Source organism: Muscardinus avellanarius, assembly GCF_963383645.1.
Source record: "Muscardinus avellanarius genome assembly, chromosome: 2".
Classification (NCBI taxonomy): domain Eukaryota; kingdom Metazoa; phylum Chordata; class Mammalia; order Rodentia; family Gliridae; genus Muscardinus; species Muscardinus avellanarius.
The window spans coordinates 128819242-128840337 of NC_137787.1; the positions used below are offsets into that span (position 1 = coordinate 128819242).

The window sequence follows — 21096 nt, forward strand, 5'->3', positions numbered from 1 at the left end:
GGGATTGCATGAAACTGAAGAGCTTCTGTTCAGCAAAGGAAACTATCAAGAATCTCAATCGAGAGCCAACAGAATGGGAGAAGATTTTTGCCACCTACACCACTGATAGAGGACTAATATCTAGAATATACAGAGAACTCAAGAAACTCAACACTAAGAAAACAAAACATCCAATAACAAAATGGGCAAATGAACTAAATAGACACTTCACAAAAGAAGAAATTCAAATGGCCAATAAATGCATGAAAAAATGCTCAACATCACTGGCAATCAGAGAGATGCAAATCAAAACTACCCTGAGATTTCACCTAACTCCAACTAGAATGGCCATCATTCAAAACACAAACAACAACAGATGCTGGCGAGGATGTGGAGAAGTGGGAACTCTAAGACATTGTTGGTGGGATTGCAAATTAGTGCAACCACTTTGGAAAACAGTATGGAGAATCCTCAGAAGAATGGGAACAAATCTACCATTTGATCCAGCAATACCACTGTTGGGTATCTACCCAAAAGAAAAGAAACCAAACTATCAAACTAATGCATGTGTATCTATGTTCATAGCTGCACAATTCACCATAGCCAAACTATGGAACCAGCCAAGATGTCCATCAACAGATGAATGGATTACAAAACTGTGGGATATGTACACAATGGAATTTTACTCAGCCATCAAAAAAAACTCAATTACATCATTTTCAGGGAAATGGATGGAGCTGGAGGACATTATGCTAAGTGAGATTAGTCAGGCACAAAAAATAAGAAATCAGATGCTTTCCCTAATATGTGAGAGTTAGGGAGAAATGGGTCATAGGAGGAACTCTTGGAAGAGCATCAGTAACTTTTAACTCTGTTTACATTGTCTTTGGATATACAATATTTTTTTATTTTTTAAGGGAGTTTATTTACCCTTTTGTTGCCTGTGCCATTGAAATCATATCCAAGAAATCACTTCCAATTTCAATGTTGTGAGGTTTTATGACCCAGATTTTCTTCTAAAAGCTGATAGTATTAAGATTTATATTTAGGTCCTTTATCTATTTTGAGTTAATATTTGTATATGTGTTAGGTAAGGGTCCAAATTTATTATTTTTCATTTATTATTATTTTTCAACAATATTTAGTTAAAAGACTAGTATTTCCTCCACCAAAATTTCATGGAAACCTTGTCAAAAATAACTTGACAATGTATGGAAGAATTTATCTCTAGGCTTTTATTTAGCTCCAATGGTTTATATATCTGCCTTTAGAACAGTACTACACTGTTTCAATTATTGTAGCTTTATATGGTTTGAAATCAGAAAATATACATCTTCTAGCTTTGTTCTTCTTTGAGACTGTTTTGGGTATCTAGAGCCCATATTCCATATCAGGATAGATTTTTTTTCTGAAAAATAAATAAATAAATGTATGATAGTTTCACCTAAAAAAAAAAAAAGAAAAAAAAATATTCTCTGGTAAGAAAGAAAGCAAAAAGAAATATTGAAATGTTATCTTCAAGTCATCAAAAGTTTGGTACCAGACAAATGAAACTGTTATGTGAGATTATCAATGTTAATATTGTATAAATTGCTATAATACTAGATGTCAACCACTAAGCCAAGCGTGGGAAGGAGGGATGGGGAGGGAATGGGGTGGGGATCGGGTAGGGGCTAACTGGGCGATGTGTGCATGTATGTCTACAAAAGTATCTTATTTATACCACTATGATGTATGAATACATTGCACCAATAAAAAATAAAAAAAAAAAAAAAAAAAAAAAATAAAATAATTTTTTTCTTGGAACTGGGGATTGAACCCAGGGGTGTTCCACTTCCAAACCATGCCCACAGCCCTTTTGTTTCTTATTTCAAAAGAAGGGGAGTAAATTGCTGAGGCTGGCCTCAAACCCGAGGTCCCTGTGGCTTAGCCTCCCAAGTACTGGGACTACAGGCATGCACTACCACACCTGGTTGCAAAAGAGATTTTAAATCAGTAACATGACTCTCTACATGAGGATGCCTGAGAAAGCAGAGCAAGCAAAACCACAAGCAAGCTGAAGCAGGTAACCAAGGAAGCCAGAGTGCAATAAAGGACAGGAAAACAGCAGGGAGCCAGCAGAAGCAAAAGTTGGTTCTTCAGAAATGTTGACAAACCTTGACCTAGACAATCAAGGGGGGAAGGAGACAACTCAGGTTACTGAAATTAAGAATAAAAGAAGTTTCCAGTACTTGAGAGGCTGAAACAGGAAGATCACAGATTTGAGACCAGCCTCAACAAAATGTCAAGACTCTCTGCAGCCTAGTGTGATCCTATTTTATTTATTTATTTATTTATTTATTTATTTATTTATTTATCTTTTTTATGATACTGGGGATGGAACCCAGGGGCTTCTACCTCTGGGCTACACTCCCAGACCTATTTTATATTTTATTTGGAAACAGGGTCTCTTAAGCCAGCTGAGGCTGGCTTCGAACCTGCGTGATCCTCCTGTCTCAGCCTCCCAGGCGCAGGAATTACAAGTGTGCACCACCACGCCCGGTGTGATCCTGTTTTAAAATAAAAAATAAAATGGGCTTGGGGCATAGCTCAGACATAGAATGCCCCTGGGTTCAATCCCTAGTACTACCAAAAAACAAAACAAAGCAAACAAACAAAAAAACACAGCAGGGACCATTATGATCAACCATAAAAAAATAAAAAAGAATGGACGATTTTAATGCCAACAAGTTAGGTATATGTATCTCTAAAAAGACACAAACTATTTAAGAAGAAAAATTTGAATGCATTTATATCAAGATACTGAGTTATTAAGAAAATTTTATGGAAAGAAAAGAATAGGCTCAGATGAAATCACTGGTGGATTCTATTAATTAAGTATTAATTCTATTAATACTTAAAGGAAGAATTAACACACCAATTCTTCACAAATGCTTAAAAAAAAAGAAGGAAGGAACAAATGAAAGAAACAAAGGGAGAAAGGAAGGAAGGTAGAGAGAAGTCTTCCCAAGTCATTCTCCAAGCTCATTACTCTTATGCAAAGAGCTCATTACTCTTATGCAAAGCTCAGATAAAGACATTACAAGACAAGAAAACTCTTTGTTAATATATTTTATGACTATAAATGCAAAAATCCTCATTAAAATACTGGAAAACTGCTGGGCATGGTGGCTCACGCTTGTAATCCCCGCGCTTGGGAGGCTGAGACAGGAGGATCACACAGGTTCGAAGCCAGCCTCAGCTAATTAGTGAGGCTCTCAGCAACTTAAGTGAGACCCTGTTTCCAAATAAAACATAAAATAGGCCTGGGAGTATAGCCCAGAGGTAGAAAAGCCTCTGGGTTCCACCCCCAGTATCACCAAAAAGAAATAAAAATAAAAAAATAAAAAGTAAAGTACTGGAAAACTGAATCCAGTACCATATCAGAAGAATTCTACAATACGACCAAGTAGGATTTATTCCAAGAATGCAAGGGTGATTCAACATATAAAAATCAATGTAACAAACCATGTTATCAGAATAAAGAACAAAAACCATATGATTATCTCAATAAGTAAAAAAAAAAAAAATAAAGTGTAGAATTTATGATCTGAAAACTACAAAACACTATAAAAATAAATAGCAAAGAAGTAAATAAGTAGAAAGATATTTTGTCCTCATAGATTGGAAAATTTAATGGTCTTAAGGTGGCAATGCTTTGCAAATTAATCTACATATTCAATGTAATCTCTCATCAAAACCTTAGTTGCCTTTTTTACAGAATTGAAGTTGATGCTGAAATTTTTTATGGTAATACAGGGGACTCAGAATAGCTAAAACAATCTTGAAAAAGAAGAAAATTGAAAGACTCACACTATTTAAAAACTTACTACAAAACTACAGTAAATAATACAGTGGTGGGATCATAAATATAGATGTATAAAGTGATAGGGAATTAACAAATAATCGAGAATCAAGAATTAAACCCTCATTTTTGCAGTCATAGAATTCTTGACAAGAATGCCAAGACCATTCAACAGAGAAAGAATAATCTCTCATCAAATTTGCTGGATCACCTGGTTATCCACTGAAAAACAATAAAACCAGACCCCTACCTCAAAACCATATGCAAAAATTAACTCCAGTGGATGACAGACCTAAGTGTAGGGACTAAACTAGAGACTCTTAGAAGACAGCAAAGGAGTAACTCTTCATGACCTCAGATCGGAGAATAGGTTCTTTTCAATATAATATCAAAAGCATAAGAAATAAAAGGGAAAAAACCCAAGTAAATTTGATTTTATCAAAATTAGAAACATTTGTTCTTCAAAAAGGATACCATTCATTAAACAAAGAGACAGCCCACATCATGGGGGGAAATACTGTAAATAATATATCTCATGAGGAAGAACTTTTAATGATTTGCTATAAAAACACAATTAGCTCAATTGTAAAATGGGCAAATGAGTTGAACAGACATTTCCTCAAAACCGGCCAGTGAGTACATGACAAGATGCTTAGCACCATTAATGTAGAGAAATTCAAACCCACACCACAACATTATACCACTTCATGCTCATGAGGTTGGCTAAAATCAAAATAGACAATCACAAATGTTGTCAAGGATGAGAAGATTGGAACCCCTATACATTCCTACTAAGGAATTAAAATGACACAGTTACTTTGGAAAACATGTTGGCAGTTCTCACATGTTAAAAACCTAAAGTTACCATATGACACAGCAATTCCATTCCTAGGGATATACCCAAGAGAATTAAAAAGATCAGTTAACATAAAGTAATATATGAAGGATTATAAATGTGCATGGCAGTGTTGTTTATAATAGCCAAAATGTAAAAATAACTCAAATGTCCATCACCCAGTGAATGGGTAAACAAAATGTCATGCATCTGTACAATGGCCAAATTCAGCAACAAAAAGGGAAGCTAAGACAGGAGGACCACAAGTTTAAGGCCAGCACGCAGGAACTTAGCAAGACCCTGTTTCAAAATAAAATCAAATAGGCTGGAGTGTAGCTCAGAGGTAGAATGCCCCTAGGCTCAATCCCTAGTACCACAAAAAAGAAAAAGAATAAAATACTTAATATGTTACAACATGAATGAACCTTAAAAACATTATATAACATAAAAGCCAGCCACAAAATCTATGTATTATACTATCCCGTTTATATGAAATGTCTAGAAAAGGCCAAGCTATAGAGACAGAAAGCAGTTTAAAAGTTGCCAGAGGCTGTGATGAGGTACAAACTGAGGGCGATTGGTAATGGACAGAGGTATTTTGGAGGAGTTCTAGTGGTAATACTTGCACAACTCTGTGGATATACTAAAGACCACTGAACTGCACACATTCACAAGGCAAATTTTGTGGTATATGAATTACATCTCTATAAACTTATTTTTAAGGAGGTGGGACAAGAAAAGAGAAAGAATGATACCATTGTTGGGAGTATGAGGTAAAGTTTGAGATAGAAAACATGGAGGTGGGGGTGAGAAGAGACTAAGACCAGGAGCTCAACTGTGGATGTGTTAGAGAGAGTCATCCTGAGTCTAGAGGAGATGTCAGAGCTAGAGATATAAATTTGGGAGTCATTAGCATTTAGATGAAATTTTAAGCCATGGACTGGATGAGATCGCAAGGAGAAGGAAAGTGAGCACAGAAAAAAATACTCCAAAGACCAAATACTAGGTCACTGTGGTGTCCTGGGATTTTTTTCTGTGAGACTCCAATATGGCTCCTACATAGTGAGCTTGGAATCCATCTCATGATGATTATGAGATATTTTATATAAAACTAGGTGTCAAGACCACAGTCAGTGATCCAGCCAGGACCCAAACTCAATTCAGTCCCCTGAGCAAACTTGATTAAAATGATTTATGAACTTTGGTTTTTGATTTATTTTGAAAATCAAATTCATCCAAAGGCATCATCTAAAGTCATAACATTGGAGACCATATTTTTAATGAGCTTATTTTCTCCAAAACTCGCAGCTCTCAGATAATCATAATTCTGTATGTGGGGACACGTCTTCTATTTTCTTTTCCTAGTGCCTCTCCATTTTCTTCCAATCTAAACTCATGATTACAAGATTAGCATCTTGCCTGTGATGATTCAGGCATATTGAATCACTTCCCAATGTGTATTTAAAATATATTGAAATCCTATCTTGGAAATATGGTGTGTAAGTTATTTCAGAATATATTATTCCTATCAAATAAAAACTAATCAAGGAAAAGCCAAACAGCTAGATTTCCCACATGCCTGATCAGATAGTTCTCATTCTTTGCATTGATTTTTTCAGCCCAAATATTTTACTCCTTTAAATCATGGGAACACACAAAACATGTCAGGAGTCTGTTGGTTTCTGGCATTCTCTAACAGAGAGTAAAGTGGCAGATTTGAATTTTCTTTTTACTTGTTATTTTATGTAAATTTCACATTGAAAACCACAAAGATGGCAGTTCTGTATTGACTGGAATTAGAATGGAAAGACAGTTATTTCTGATGAGGAAGAGAGCATGATGTGATAGCATAAAGCTTGCCACCGTGATAAATTAACCTCAGGTTTAATATTCTAGCCTTAGAGATACAGTGGCACTCACCTGTAATCCCAGGACTTGGGAAGCTAGACAGGAGGATCCTAGGTTCACAGCCAGTCTCAAAAACTTTGCAAGGCCCTCAGCAACTTAGGGGAAACCCTTTTCCAAAATAAAATAGGGCTAGGGGTGCAGGTCAGAGGTAGGACATCCCTGGGTTCAATTCCCAGTAACACACACACACACACACACACACACACACACACTACAAGTCTTTCTCCATCCTCTGCAACATATCAGTTCCAGTGGTCCTGGTCCTGGTCCTGGTCCTGGTCCTTTTGAAGGGCCAGCTCTGTCCAGCTATTGGCCTCACCTTGACTTAAGTTCTAGACTCGTCTTGATCCACATGCAGGGGTTGTGAAAATAGAGAAGGGCCACCTGCCACTTACAAATCCCAGCTGGAAATGATCACATAGCTTCCTCTCATGGTCCAGGCTGAGCTCATGACTACCTGTTTGAATGAGAAACTGGGAGATGCCTGGATTTGGCCACTTCCCAGCAACAACTCTCACCACATGGGGCCTAAGAAGCATGGACTTGGGTGGGGGCAGACAGAAGGCTTTGGAGACAGACAACCCTGAGTTTAGAATCTGAAATTCCCACAGGCGAGGTGACCCAGGGTGGTTATCCAATGCTTCTGAACTAAGTAACTTAATTTTTAGGAACACTGGTTCACTCTTCGAAATGGATGAAAGTGCTCCCTCTCAGGGTACTTGTACTCATTAAGGGTGATGTATAAACTGTGCTTGCTGCTGTATTACCAGCTAAGATTCTTTTGAGGCTAAGAGGCATACAACTAATTCAAATGCCTAAGCTATAAAGAGAGAATGTGATGTTTACTGAAATCAGATCAGCAGCCAGCCAGCCTCCGGACAGCTGCCTTCAGAGTTGGGACTCTCTGCCTGTGCTTCTCACTTCTCCTGGTCCCACATCAGCTTTATCAGCTCCTACTGCAGAAAACTGTTCTCCCTCAAATGGCAGGGAACATACATGCCCACCACCTTCAACTCACATCTAAACTCGAGTTTCACTACCAGCCCCAAGCCAAAAAATCCAAGAGAAGAATTTTCCGAGAACCAATTGGCCAGACATGAATACCATGTCTTTTGCCTGCAGAGACCAATCTCTGGACAAAAAATAAAGGAAGGATAGCCAGGTGTAGTGGTACATGCATGTGATCCCAGGACTTGAGAGGTTCAGAAAGGAGAATCATAGGTTTGAGACCAGCCTCAGCAACTTGGCGACATTCTGAAAAACTTAGCAAAACCCTGTTTCAAAATTAAAAAAAAAAAATTTCAAAGGCTGGTAGGTGTAGCTCAGAGGTAGAATGCCTCTGGGTTCAATCTCCAATACCAAAATAGAAAGGAAGAAATAACAAGAAAAGAAGGGAGGATGCAGACAGAGTAGATAAGTCAGACATGCTCAATTTGTGGTAGCTATTTTTCTTTGTGGAATTTGATACAAGTGTGGTGAATCAACCTTAACTTTAGTATGGAGTTTCTCCCCCCCATCCCATTTCCTTTCTTGCACCTTGACAGATGTCCTTGTATAGCATCCAACTGAGATCTTTCTTCTCAGATTCCAGAATTATCTGTGTGTCTTGCTCCTCCTCAAGACCTTCTTACTTTCATTAACCTATGTTAGTCTGCTTCTTGTTATTATAACAAAATGCTGGAGACATGATAGTTTATAAAGAATAGAGGTTTATCGAGTTCATGGTTCTGAGGCTGAGAGGTCCAAGAGCATGGCACCAGCTTCTCCTGAAGGCCTTCTTGGACTCTCAGAACATGGCAGAGGACATTCTGTGGCATGGAAGAGCAAGTGTGCTAGCTTAGATATCTCTCCCTCTTCTTCCAAAGACACTAATTATTTGTAAGATCCTCATGACCTCATCTAAACTTCAGTACATCCTAAAGGCCACACCTCCAACTACCAGTAAAGTTTTCATTTGGAATACAAACTTTGGATAACAGATTCAAACTTAAAGTGAACGATTATCAACAGGCAAATGGACTGCCACAGAGGTGTGAGTGACTGGTAAGAGCTGCATGTGTTCCTACCAAGGAAAACGAGCATCTCCAACAAGTTGATATTGCAAAAAGGAGTGAGGACGCCCCCTTGAGCATACAGCCCTCAGGATTACCTTTTCCATGGGATTACCTGACTGCTGTCACTACTGTGAGCCTATGCTGCCCTCCCGGGATGAACAGCTCTACCTTTCTTGGAACTTTCATAATCAGTTTGCTAACTGCTGGGGAGAAGTAATGAGAAATGTACAGAGAGTATGGATACAACAAATTAGAGTCTGGCTAAGAGGGAAAGGCCTCAAATCTCATCAGAGCTCATTTGCTTCCCTGAGACTCCAGAGAGCGGAAGAAGCCTCATCTAAGCACAGCCCCCTGATATTTTCTTGTGCTGCGCTAGAGGGAGATGGGCCTGAGGTGGTTCCTGGATTACTTAACTAGCTCTACACAGGCAAATTATTCAACTTCTCTGGGACTCACTGGATAATGCCTGCCTCCCAAAGGCAGAGTGGTGCCTGTCTGTAATTCTAGTACTTAAGAGGCACAGACAGGAGGGTCACAGGTTGAAGGCCAGCCTCAGCAACTTAGACCGTCAGCAACCTATCAAGACCCTATTTCAAAATAAAAATAAAATAGACCTGGGGGTATAGCTTGGAGGTAGAATACTTCTTAGTTCAATCCCCAGTACCAAAAGTAAAAATATAAAAAGGAGAATGAATTTCTTAGGTCTGTGCTTTAGTTTGGATCCTAGGTGTCCCATAATGGTCCATGTGTTAAGGTCTTGGTCCCCAGCATGGCACTATTAGAAGATGGTGGAACCTTTAAGAGGCGGGCCTCGTCTGTAGGTCACTGGGGTGTACCCTGAGGGCATTGTGGGACTCTACTTCTTTGGCTCCACCACACACTCCCACCATGATGCAGAGACCCCAAAGCAGTGGAGCCGATCAATCACAGGCTGAAACCTTCAAAACTGTGAGCCGCCAGGCTTGGTGGCGCACGCTTGTAATCCCAGAATTCAGGAGGCTGAGACCAGAGGCTCAGCGTTTGCGGACAGCCTCAGCTACTCAGTGAGGCCCTCTGCAACTTAGTGAGACCCTGTTCCAAAATAAAGAATACAAAATAGGGCTGGGGGTGGAGCTCAGAGGTCAAATGCCCCTGGGTTCCATCCCCAGACCCACAAAAACTGTGAGCCATAGAACAATTTTCTCTTTATAAGTTGATTTCCCCAGTTATCTCTATGGAAAGCTGACTAATACAGGCTGCTATAACAAAGTACCATACACCTGGTGGCTTACACAGAATAGAAGTTTATTGTCTCAGTTCCAGAGGCTGGACGTCTGAGGTGACGTGGGCAGGGTCAGCTCTGCCAAGGGCTGTGAGCACGCTGGCTCCAGGTCCCTTGTCCAACTTCTGATAGTCGGCTGGCAGTCGGTGGCATCCGTGTGTCACAGATGCCTCACCCTGATCTCTGCTATCTTCACATGACATTCCCCTCGCATGTGTGTCTATCTCCAAGTTACCCTCTTCTTATAAGGACACACTACTCACACTGGATTTGGGACCCAGAGTGACCTTAAAATTATATCTGCACTGACCCTATTTCCCAAGAAGGCCTCATTCTCAAATACTGAAATTATTCAATGGGAGGCATGATTCAACCCATAAAAAGAGTAAATGAAACCATGCAGGTAAAGCAGTTGGTCCCTTGTCCAACTTCTGATAGTCGGCTGGCAGTCGGTGGCATCCGTGTGTCACAGATGCCTCACCCTGATCTCTGCTATCTTCACATGACATAATGTCTGATGTGTCTTATCTCATGAGACAACCGCTGCCTTTGTGACAGTCACCACCTTCCTGGTCTCACGTGTGGCCCCTCTGTGCCCTGCCCCCAGCCCTTGCAGCCAAGTCACAGTGAGCTAAGGTAACACAAGAGCCGTGGCCTGATTTACATGCCAACCACAAGTGATTGACAATAATATGATCATCCTAATCATACTATTCCACTACCTTTTTCTAGCCCTGATGCTAAGCGCTTTTTTTACATTACTATTTTAAGTGACTTGAAACAACACTCTAAGACAGGCACTTTCACCATTCTCCCTGTTTTACAGTTGAAGGAACTGAGGGAAGGAACTGGTAGGAACTCTAGTGGGACTCTAACCCAAGCAGATCCTCAGCCAGCAGCACCCTGAAATTTGTCCCCTGTGTTTTCTGAGTATCTGTCCAGTGGCTGGCTTTCAGGACCTATATTAAGAAGGGGACAAAGGTAATTCTGTGCCACAAATAAGACTCAGCGTAGGCAGCTGCTCTGTGCAAGCTGGAGGAGATGTGACTGGTCACCTCCTAGTACAGGGAATTAACCACAGTCCCAGAGCAGCATGGCCACGGGTGTCCCTGTCCTTGGCAACTGCAGTGTGGATCAAGAGCGCAGGCTTGGCTCTCTGCCCCCTTTACACACAACAAAGAATGAGGAGCCCCATTCAACACTGTTCCTTTTGGTGAGGTGTAGAGGTGGCAACTCAGACCCCAAACAGGCCCTGGAAACCCAGCTAGGCAGGCTGCTTAAGACCAGATATTCTTCCTTTCCTCCTCAGATCTGGGATCTGGAGACACACAGTTGCTTGTTCACGGCCTCCTCCAAAGCCAGTGGTGTGACCGGCGAGCTCACAGCCTGCCTCTACCTCCCGGGCCCCCGGGCCCTGTGTGTGGTCACCGATGCTGCGGCCCTCTTGCACCTCAGGCTGAGGTATGAGTGCTGTCCTCTGGGCTCTGAGTGACCATCTCTCTGGAGGTTTCTCTGGAGCCCAAGCTATGGGAAATGTCCTACTTCACATCCTGTGGTTCAGATCTCTGTATAACTCCCCACAGCACAGGCCAGGATTGCATCTTGTTCGCAGCGTGAGCTTTTCATTAATTACGCCATCGCTGCCTTCCATTTAATCCTGAGGTCTGCAATCTGCAGGCTTACCCCATCCAGCAGCCCTACCCCTATATTTGTTCAACATTTACTATGTGAGGGCTCCCAAAATATCATCAGCCTGATCCGCCGAAGCCAACAGAGAGAGCCCTGGCAACTTGATGAGCCTACCAGTGGAGCTGCTTCAATTGTGCCCTAAGTGGCTCAGACCTGTATAGAAGACAGACAGCACATGCCCAGGTGAGGAGGCCAGTCTGTGTGGAGGGCCTGAGTGGGCTTCTCCTGCCCGGAGTCTGATACTCAGCAGGTTTACTACCTTGAGACCTGAGCCTCTTGGATTCTTCTGCCAAGGTTAGCCTTGGCTTCCTGGGTACTCCTTCACCAGGGCATATAACCAGTTCCTCCTCTGAAAGGAAAACAAGTGCCTACCTGCCTGCCCTTCCTCACTCAGAGGGGCCGCTCAGTGCTGAACATCAGCTCCAGGTGCCTCTCTCTGCCCTACCTGGCTGAGATTGTCTGGTTTTACTGAAGAGTATTAAGTTCTACTGCTCCAGTGCCCAGAAATACAACCCTCAAGCTTTACAGGGGAGCAAACAGAGGCTCAGAGAAGGAAGGCACTTTCCCCAGGCATGGGGGAGCCAGCAGCAGAGCAGGGGCAGGTCCTCCTGCCTCTGGGTACCCTGACCTGTCTTTCCCCTGCATCTGCCACCACCATTGAAGCAGTGAAGCTTTCGGAGATGCCAAAGGGGAGAAGGAGCTTATGCTAAAAAGAGAAGAGGAAAGAAAAAGCAGACAATAGAAGGCACATTGCCTGGTCTCCTTTCTCCAGAACCTACAATGAAGGCTGCCTTCAAAGGGCCCTAAGAGGCCAGGTGGCCATGGGGTAAGACACCTCCCTCTTCTCAGGGGAAAAACTCGGTGCTGAACTTTGAGTACTGAAAGGCCTTCTCCAGTCCAAAAGTGCACACATCAGTACAGCAGGCTCATGTGCTCATGTGCCCACTCTTTTGTGTGTGTGTGTTACTAGGGATTGAATACAGGGGCATTCTACCTCTGAGGTAAACCCCCAGCCTCTTTTTATTTTTATTTCAAAACAAGGCCTTCCTAGGTTGATGAGAGTCTCAGTACTTTGCAGAGGCTAGCTTGGAACCTGTGATCCTCCTGTTTCAGCCTCCCAAGTACTACCATTACAAGTGTAAAAACCACGCCTGGCTGTGTTTCAATCTTACTCTCTCTTCACCCTTCCTTGCTACAGGGACCCAACAGCTCTCGCTCCCCCTTGGCGCTTTTCCCCTGGGTGTTCAGCAGCACCCCCAACCCAAAATCCGCTGGATGTGTGATCCAAGGATGAAGGCAAGCTTTTAGAGTGGATATCGTAGTTTGCATATTTCCAGTCTTATCTGTTTCATAATGGCAACTGGATTCTCTGAGCCAAAAACCACAGTGTGTGGCCTTGCAAATTTGTCTTGATTTGTGATCACAGGCACGGGAGGAATCTCAAATACATTCACTGTATCCAGTGATTAAATCACCTGGCAAGAATTAACTGGACAGGAGACTGGTCCCATTTCCAAGCATCAGAACCTTATGGAACAGTCCAGAATGCGTGGCTCTGGCCTGTGGCCGTCCACTCCCTTCCAAACCCATCACTGAGGGCTCGCATGGGCCAGGAGGACCCGGGCAAGGCACCTGCCAAATGATTGTGACTGCAGCGTGCTTGGGCCTGGGCGCTTCTTCAGTCAAGTTGCCAAACAACCAGCTGAAACCGGAAGCCCAGTCAATCAAACTGCTGTTTGTTCTGCTTGATAACCCCATGTCGAACAAACAGCCTGCTTGATTGATTGCTTTTGGAGTGAAGTGACTGGAATTCCACTTCACAGCAAACACAGCCTCAGTCTCAAGCGCCAATGCGGAGGTGCCAGATAACATCCTCACTGCCCCCTCCAGTCCCTCTGCCACGAGCTGTGCGGCCTGGATGGAGTTACTTAGCTCTCATCTGTGGAGTGGGGAGCTCAGCTCTTTCTTCCCAAAGCTGGAAAGAGAACTTCTACTCTGGTCCCATGCACCTCGTGACCCTCCTTCCCACCCCCTCACTCCCTCAAGCCCAGGGACCTGTCGTGGGGCAGAGCTAAATGTCCCTGTGCCAAATCCTGCTCTTCCTGGGGCTTTGGGTCCATCTGAGCCTGAGGCTACACAGCAGGACCACTAGGAGGCCCAGAACAACAGCCTCTACTCAGTGTCACCTGCAGATCACCTGTTCATCCTACTCATGAAACGCCCATGAGGGATTCCATTTTGTACATGAGGGAATCAGTATAAAGGGCTTGGATTGCTTAACCCCGTGGGCTGTCTGTTCCATGAGAGCTCAGGTGGGCTGTCTGTTCCATGAGAGCTCAGGTGAGACCTTCACACCTGGGCACCCATAGGAGTCGCTCCACAGGCCTCTCAGGAGTTGGGCAGCCTCATCTCCACTGTGAGCAAGAAGCGCTGCCTTCTGGGCACCAGGGCTCTGTGAGTGTTTGTGGGGAAAAATCTAAGTGACCAGTAAGGAGCCCCTCCATAGTCTCACTAGATTACATTCCTCCTGTCCCAAACTGGAGACGTGCACTCTCATGTTCTTATTTAGTAGCTGCTATTAGCTCACTGCTTTCAGTTACACGTGTGACCTTCTGTGCTAATGCCATTATATTTTTTCTCATTTAATCATTGAAACAACTCTTTTAGTGTCATTATCTCTATTTTACAGGTAAAAAAATTTTAAATCGTGAACAGTTTAGTGACCTGCCCAGGGTCCCAGACCTATCATTTGTCCCAAAAGCCTATTCCCATAGCCATTCATTAACAGAGCAGCCACTGCGTCTCCTGAGTAACCCTGTCATGAAGGTGACTGAGGTTTTCACTGTCTCTGTTTTTCATGAACAAGATCTGCTGCAGAGCCCCACCTGGAGCTGTCCCACCAAGAACCTGTGGTGTGTTGTGGGTACAACCCTGTCTTCAGGCACGTGGTCAGCTGCTCTGAAACATCTGTAAGTATCACTCCTGCTCTCTTAATACCAATGCATTTCTGAGTATGAGCCTCTCCCTCCTCCCCTTAGAACCAAACTCTCTTTACAACTGGTGTTCCAGGGACAAACTGTCAATGGAAATAAATATTGGGAGGTTCAGTTCTATTCTGCCAATGGTCCAGCATGGTTAGGACATTCTGCTGTGAAAGGTAAATGGAAGCGCCTGTAGTTTCTCCAGGAGCTGATAGCATGAGCTATTTAGAAGGTCCTTCTATAGTATGGCATGATGACTCGTGCCTGTAATCTCATACATGGGAGGCTGAGACAGGAGAATCATAGGTCCACAGGCAGCCTCAGCTACTTCATGAGGCCCTCTGCAACTTAGTGAGACCCTGTTTCAAAATAAAGAATAAAAACATAGGGCTGTAGATTGGCTCAGAGGTAGAATGCCCCTGAGTTCAAATTCCTGGTGTTACAGAAAATATAATAAAACAAAATAAAATAAAAGGGTCTTCCTGGTAGTATTATTTCATTGACATTCTCTTGGATGGTGTAAAGCAATTACTAACTGCCTAATGTGTTATAGTTGTAATCTGTCTTGAAGGGCAGCCATCCATGTCCACTTCCCCTCACACAGGGGCTCCTGAGGACCACACCAATTACATCCTTGATCAAAGGCATGATGTCAGCCCAAAGAGATGGGGGACAAATTCATTGCTCATTGAATAAGGAAAAGACACAGACCCTATCATTCATCTTCTGTCCTTGTGCAAATGGGAGGGCACACCCCAATTATACACACGATGTTAAAATATCCTGAGATCCCCTAACAAATTTGTGTGATGTTTGATAATGGGATACATTCTGAAAAATGGGTCATTGACCATTGTGGCACTGTGCAAATATAGTTGAATGTAGTTGCACAAACCTAGATGGTGTAGCCTACTACACACTGAGGCTGGTACAATTGTGTGTGCGTGAGTGTGTGTGTATGTGTGTGTGTGTGTGTTTGTAGTCTGTTGCTCCTAAGAACATGATGAGCCAACAACATGATATTAAGTCAAGCACAAGAGAAAATGATACAATCAAGAGATGTGGTAAACACAAGATATTGAGGCTGCTGCTAGGATAACAAGACATACTGTTCATTAAACATTTTTATAAATAGAAGGAATATGCACTAAAATAGCAATAAAAATATGATGCAGCAGCTGAGCGTGGTAGTGCACACTTGTAATTCCAGTACTTAAGAGGTTAAGATAGGAGGATCACTGGTTCTTAAAGAGCCCTGCAACTTAATGAGGCCCTCTGCAACTTAGTGAGACCCTGTAACTGGGAGGTAAAATGCTCCTGAGTTCAATCCTTAGTCACACACACACACACACACACACACACACACACACACGCAATAAATACATAAACCAGTAACATAGTCATTTGTCATCATAAAGTATGGTTTCCTATAGCACAAGTACACAGTATAATGTACATAGTTGGGTATTCTATACTTATATGATGGACAGAACAGTAGGTCTGTTCAAGCAGCATCTCTGTGAACATGTGAGCAGGAGGTTGCACTAAAACACTGGGTGGACATGACATTACTAGGAGACAGGGATTTCTCAGCTCTGGAAAACTTAGGGGTCATGATTGTGTGCATGGCAGGTGGTTGAGGAAACACCATATAAAGTGCATGACCATATTAGCCCAGTCCCTTTTTGAAACACTGGCTCAGGAGTTTTGCAGGTGAGTGGCCAAAGCTGCAGCCTCACCTTCTTTCCTGCTTCCTTCCAGAGCCAGGCCCACCTGCTTCACTTTCTTCACATTCCTCCAGCTTCCCTCTCAGAGAGACTCAATAGTGATCACCTGACTTTATTAAGTATTTAAAAAATAGATTACCTGGTTTGCTGCTTAAAAAATTCTACAATGACTCAGTCTCAATACATCTCAAAGAAGGCGAGTTCCTGCATATTTAGGGTTTGTGCTCATAAGGCAGGACGTATCTTCCATATTGATCAGAATCTCCTGGGACTCCCCTGAAGCTGACTTTGAACCTTCTCAGCCCATTGCTCTGTCCACCTTTCCCATCTCCACCCCAGAACTTCCCTGCCTCCTCCCCTTTACCCCTACACACCTAAGCATGCTTCAAGGTCCAACTCAGGTCCCAACTTCCACAGAACTTTTCTTCCCTACCTGACTCTGCAAGCTTTGCCCTCTTCCTGCCCACTCATGTCCAGTGCCCCACATCATGGTGTCAAATTTTTTTCAGGGGGATAGCCTTACCTTCAGCAGGTGCTTAAAGTCAGGGATCATGATCTGTTTCCCCTTCTTCCTTTCCTGATCTGTCAAAACCCTTCCTCTTCAAGACAAATATCAGCTCCTCTCAGAAATGTGCTTAATCTCCCCTACCTCACCCAAAATCCAAACAGAAAGAGTGGCCCCAATAGTACCTGGGCTTGTACGGCTATGGTAACACTGCCCACCTCACTCAATAACTTTGCTTGTAATAGCATACCTTTCCTGGCAGTAGGTGGCAAGTAGATGTTGAATTGAGATATAAATATGCTCACAGCTGTTACTGTAGCAGATACATGCTGGTTAATAAGCTCTCCAACACTGAGCAAAATAAATGATTGATCTCAGGATGTAGCCACCTTGCAGATATGTTGCTGAGTAAAATCTTTGTAGCATCCCCATGCAACCATCACAATCCAAGCATCTAAACCACATTGCACGCTTGGCTTGTGGAGGGGAAAGTATAGCCCAAGCTCTTCACAGCGCCAGAATTTATAAATTTTATGATAGCACATTATGCCCATTTGGCTTTATACAAAGACATGCTAAGGTCCACCAATTTGGGGTGCTTCTAAGAATGTCTGAGAACAGCACAATAGAAATTTATAAATGTTCAAAGGGTTTGTCTCATGTTGCATACTATTATTTCCCTTATATATAGTTATCTATATTAATTTGGAAGTTTATTTTTAAGTGTAATAAAATTTTGTTAACAACAGGGTTTTAAGCTATAAATATATTTACATTTTAATATCAAATTTTTATTTTATTTTACTTATTTTTGCAAAAAAATAAAATTTTATTCAATTTTTATGTAATTTGGAACATAGTTGCATTTAATATGTTCAATAGGATAGCATTTACAAAAGAAAAACTCAGTTCATGAAGTCCTTCAATGACCTGCTATGTATGAAATTCTCCCTACAGAGAGCAAGTAGGTGCACCTGAGAAAGTATAAATAGCACCTTTTGACTCGTCTTTATTCTATAAATAGAACCCTGAAGTCAGATGGAAAGATATCTTCAGTGCTCACTTCAATCTTTTCATTTTCAGATTGGTTTTCTCAGGGATATTTTCTCCTTAAAGGTGGGTCTGGCCGGACGTGGTGGCGCACGCTTGTAATCCCCACGCTTGGGAGGCTGAGACAGGAGGATCGCACAGGTTCGAAGCCAGCCTCAGCTACTTAGTGAGGCTCTCAGCAACTTAGTGAGACTGTTTCCAAATAAAGTAAAAAATAGGTCTGGGAGTATAGCCCGGAGGTAGAAAGCCTCTGGGTTCCACCCCCAGTACCACCAAAAAAAAAAAAAAAAAAAAAAAAAGTGGGTCTATTTAATCCAGAACTGGAGCTCTGGCCTCAGAAACCAGGTGAAGAGGATGTCTCTTGGGTGGGTCCTGGGCTCACTTCCCAGTTCACACTCTCTCTGATTTATTCTTCCAGGCCAGGGCCTCACCACCAGCTGATAGGTATTTAATTCAAATCTGGTTCTCACTTAATGTTGTGGAACTTTGGGTTATATACATATGGTTGACCACTTTAAAGTGAATCCCAGGCATGCTGGGTTTATTGCAATATCATGGAGAACACATGTAGAAATCCTGATGGTAGACATCTCTACCATCACTAGGGATCTTTGCCTTGCAGAGGGAAGGAGGCAAAGCCCGCAACACTGGAAATCCATTCTCAGGTATCTGAAACCCACAACAGTGAGAGGACATCTTCTAGCTTCAAGTTTGGAGACCCAGAACTTTCTCTCTAGTCAATGTTCCTTTTTATTTTTTTAACAAAATAGCAGGTAAAAAGGAACAGTCCATAGCCCTGAGAAAGGAAGCTGCTCCCTGTGATTTCTCCCCCCACGTTGTCACTGTCTTTTAGAGATCCCTGTCACTTTGAGCTCGGGCTCCAGGAAGCATACCCCAAAGGGAGCCCTTCCTGTGGTAGACACTTAACCACTCAAGAAAAACACCACTCAACTACCTTGAAGAGATTCCCATGCAAAGGTTGCTGAAGGGGTGGGGCTGAAAGTTGGACTGCATGACATCTCAAGGCTGAGAGTTTTGAAGATATATCCATGCAGAAAACAGGTCACCTCTCTTGTTCACCTTTGCCCGATGGTGACTACATTCTGCTGATTAAAATTCAATTGACAGCCATGTATGATGGTACACACCCATGATCCCAGTACTTGAGAGGCTGAGACAGGAAGATCACAGGTTTGAGGACAACCTCAGCAAGTACTGAGACTCTCATCCACCTCGTGAGATAAACCCTGTTTCAAAATACATATAAAATAGGGCTAGGGATGTAGCTTGAAATCCCCAGTACCAAAAAAATTAAATTCACACCTATTTTCTCTGAGCCTTGATGATCAGAGTTGTACTCCACTTCTTCTAAATTTTTTAATCTTCTCACTGTTTATCAAATAAATTATATATTCCTAAATTTATATGCTGAAGTCCTAACCCCAATACCTCTGTATGTGGTTGCATTTGGAGGTAGGACCTTTCTTTCTCTTTTATTTTTGGTACCCATCCCATTCTAGGAGCTTTACATTCTTAGATTGGACACACGAGTCAGATGTTATTTGTCCCTTATGTGCCTGGCTTATTTCATTTAACATGATGATCTCCAGTTCTATTCTGTTATCACAAATGATGAAATCTTATACCTAAATATCATTCTACTTTGTATTTATGCCACATTTTCTTTATCCATTCAACAGAGATGGTATGGGCTGGTTCCATATTTTGACAATTGTAAATAGTGCTACAACAAACTTAGGAGTGCACATATCTCTTTAACCTACTGATTTATTTCCTTTGGCTACAGACCCAGTAGTGGAATTGCTGGATCATATGGTAGTTCTGCTTTTAATTTTTTTTAGTGTTTTTAATGGTGCGTTGTAATTGTACATGATAGTTAGAATCACAGTGACACAATCATGTACAGGCATAACATTATTTGGTCTGCTTCCTTCCCCATACCTCCCCCTGTTTCTCCTTTTCTTTCTCCCTCCATCCCTTCTACTACTCTGCTGATATTTCTATTAATTTTCAGGAGGCCCCTTCTTTCCTTTTTTCCTGTCTTTTTACAGAGAAGAAAACTCAGCCTTTAATTTTTCTGAGTTTGGACACAACAAATCCATATTTTCAATCTTTCAAGGAACCTCCATATTGTTTTCCATAATGACTGTACTAATTTATATTCCTGCTAACAGTGCAAAAGAGTTTCCTTTTGGAGATAGGACCTTTGACAAGGTGACTAAAACAAAAGGAAACCATTGGGATGGGCCCTAACCAGTCTGACTGGTGTTCTTATCAGGGGAGATTAGGACACAGAGAGGCCAAATATGCACGTGGTCAAAGGAAAGACACAAGAGGACCAACACTCCCTAAGGCGACCACCTGGAGAGGCCTCGGGAGAACCCAACGCTGGGGCACCTGGATCCTGGACATGCAGCCTCCAGACTGCGAGACAGTAAATGTCTGCTGTTGAAGCCACCTAGTCTTGTGGCATTTTGTCAAGGGAGCCCTGGCAAACAAGTACACTCAAGTGAGCCGGCTTGTAGTGGGACTGCAGATCCCATCAGGGTAAATTTTTATCGTTGGTGTCTATGATGCTAGACCTCTAAATGCAAGTCCCATTTAATTTGGTAGCCAGAATTCAGTCTCTTTCTCTCCTCCACCCTTTTTTTTTCTCTAGGTAGTGAAAGTTTGGGACTTTGAAACAGGAAGACAATTATCTGAATTCATTGGGGCTCATGGCAATGGTGAGGTCACTTGTCTGACCTTTGACTCCAGTGGAAGAAGGTACACACCTCCTCCAGCATCACCAGCCGTTCGGCAGGGTGACCCCAGCCATGTCATTCTAATGGAATGCTGCTTCCTAGGCTAGTTACTGGGGGCAGAGATGGCTGTCTGAAGATGTGGAGCTACAACAATGGACATTGCCTGCACACCTTGAGAAACGGCAAGTGATGCTAGGGTAGTCCTACTAAGTGGTCCCATAAAATCCATGTAAGATTGGGCATCTGTAGTAAATTTAAAATAAATCAACTGAGATAGAACCTAGTACTTATATACAACCCCACATTCTTTTTATCTGGGCTTTTGTGTTACTGAAAGACTCTGAACTTGTGTTTCAGGGGGATGCAATTGTACAAGTCAAAATCTAGATTAACCAATTGAAAGCAAATCTCTTGTTATGATTTTCCCCAAAAGGAATGCTCACTTCATTCATTTATTTGCTGTGTGTCCTTGGTAAAATTTCTCTGATTCTGGCCTTC

General features: G+C 42.4%; 1 protein-coding gene across 1 annotated transcript in view; it reads left to right on the top strand.

The window, feature by feature from the left end:
* Positions 1–21096, top strand: part of LOC308258810 (cilia- and flagella-associated protein 337-like) — a gene marked incomplete at both ends in the record, with an annotated part of 68947 nt that overhangs the window by 24770 nt on the left and 23081 nt on the right. Inside the window, 4 exons of the mRNA XM_080689435.1 lie at positions 11191–11342; positions 14437–14539; positions 20514–20620; positions 20701–20780. Coding sequence (XP_080545561.1) covers positions 11191–11342; positions 14437–14539; positions 20514–20620; positions 20701–20780 — 442 coding nt within the window. The remainder of the gene's footprint in view (positions 1–11190; positions 11343–14436; positions 14540–20513; positions 20621–20700; positions 20781–21096) is intronic.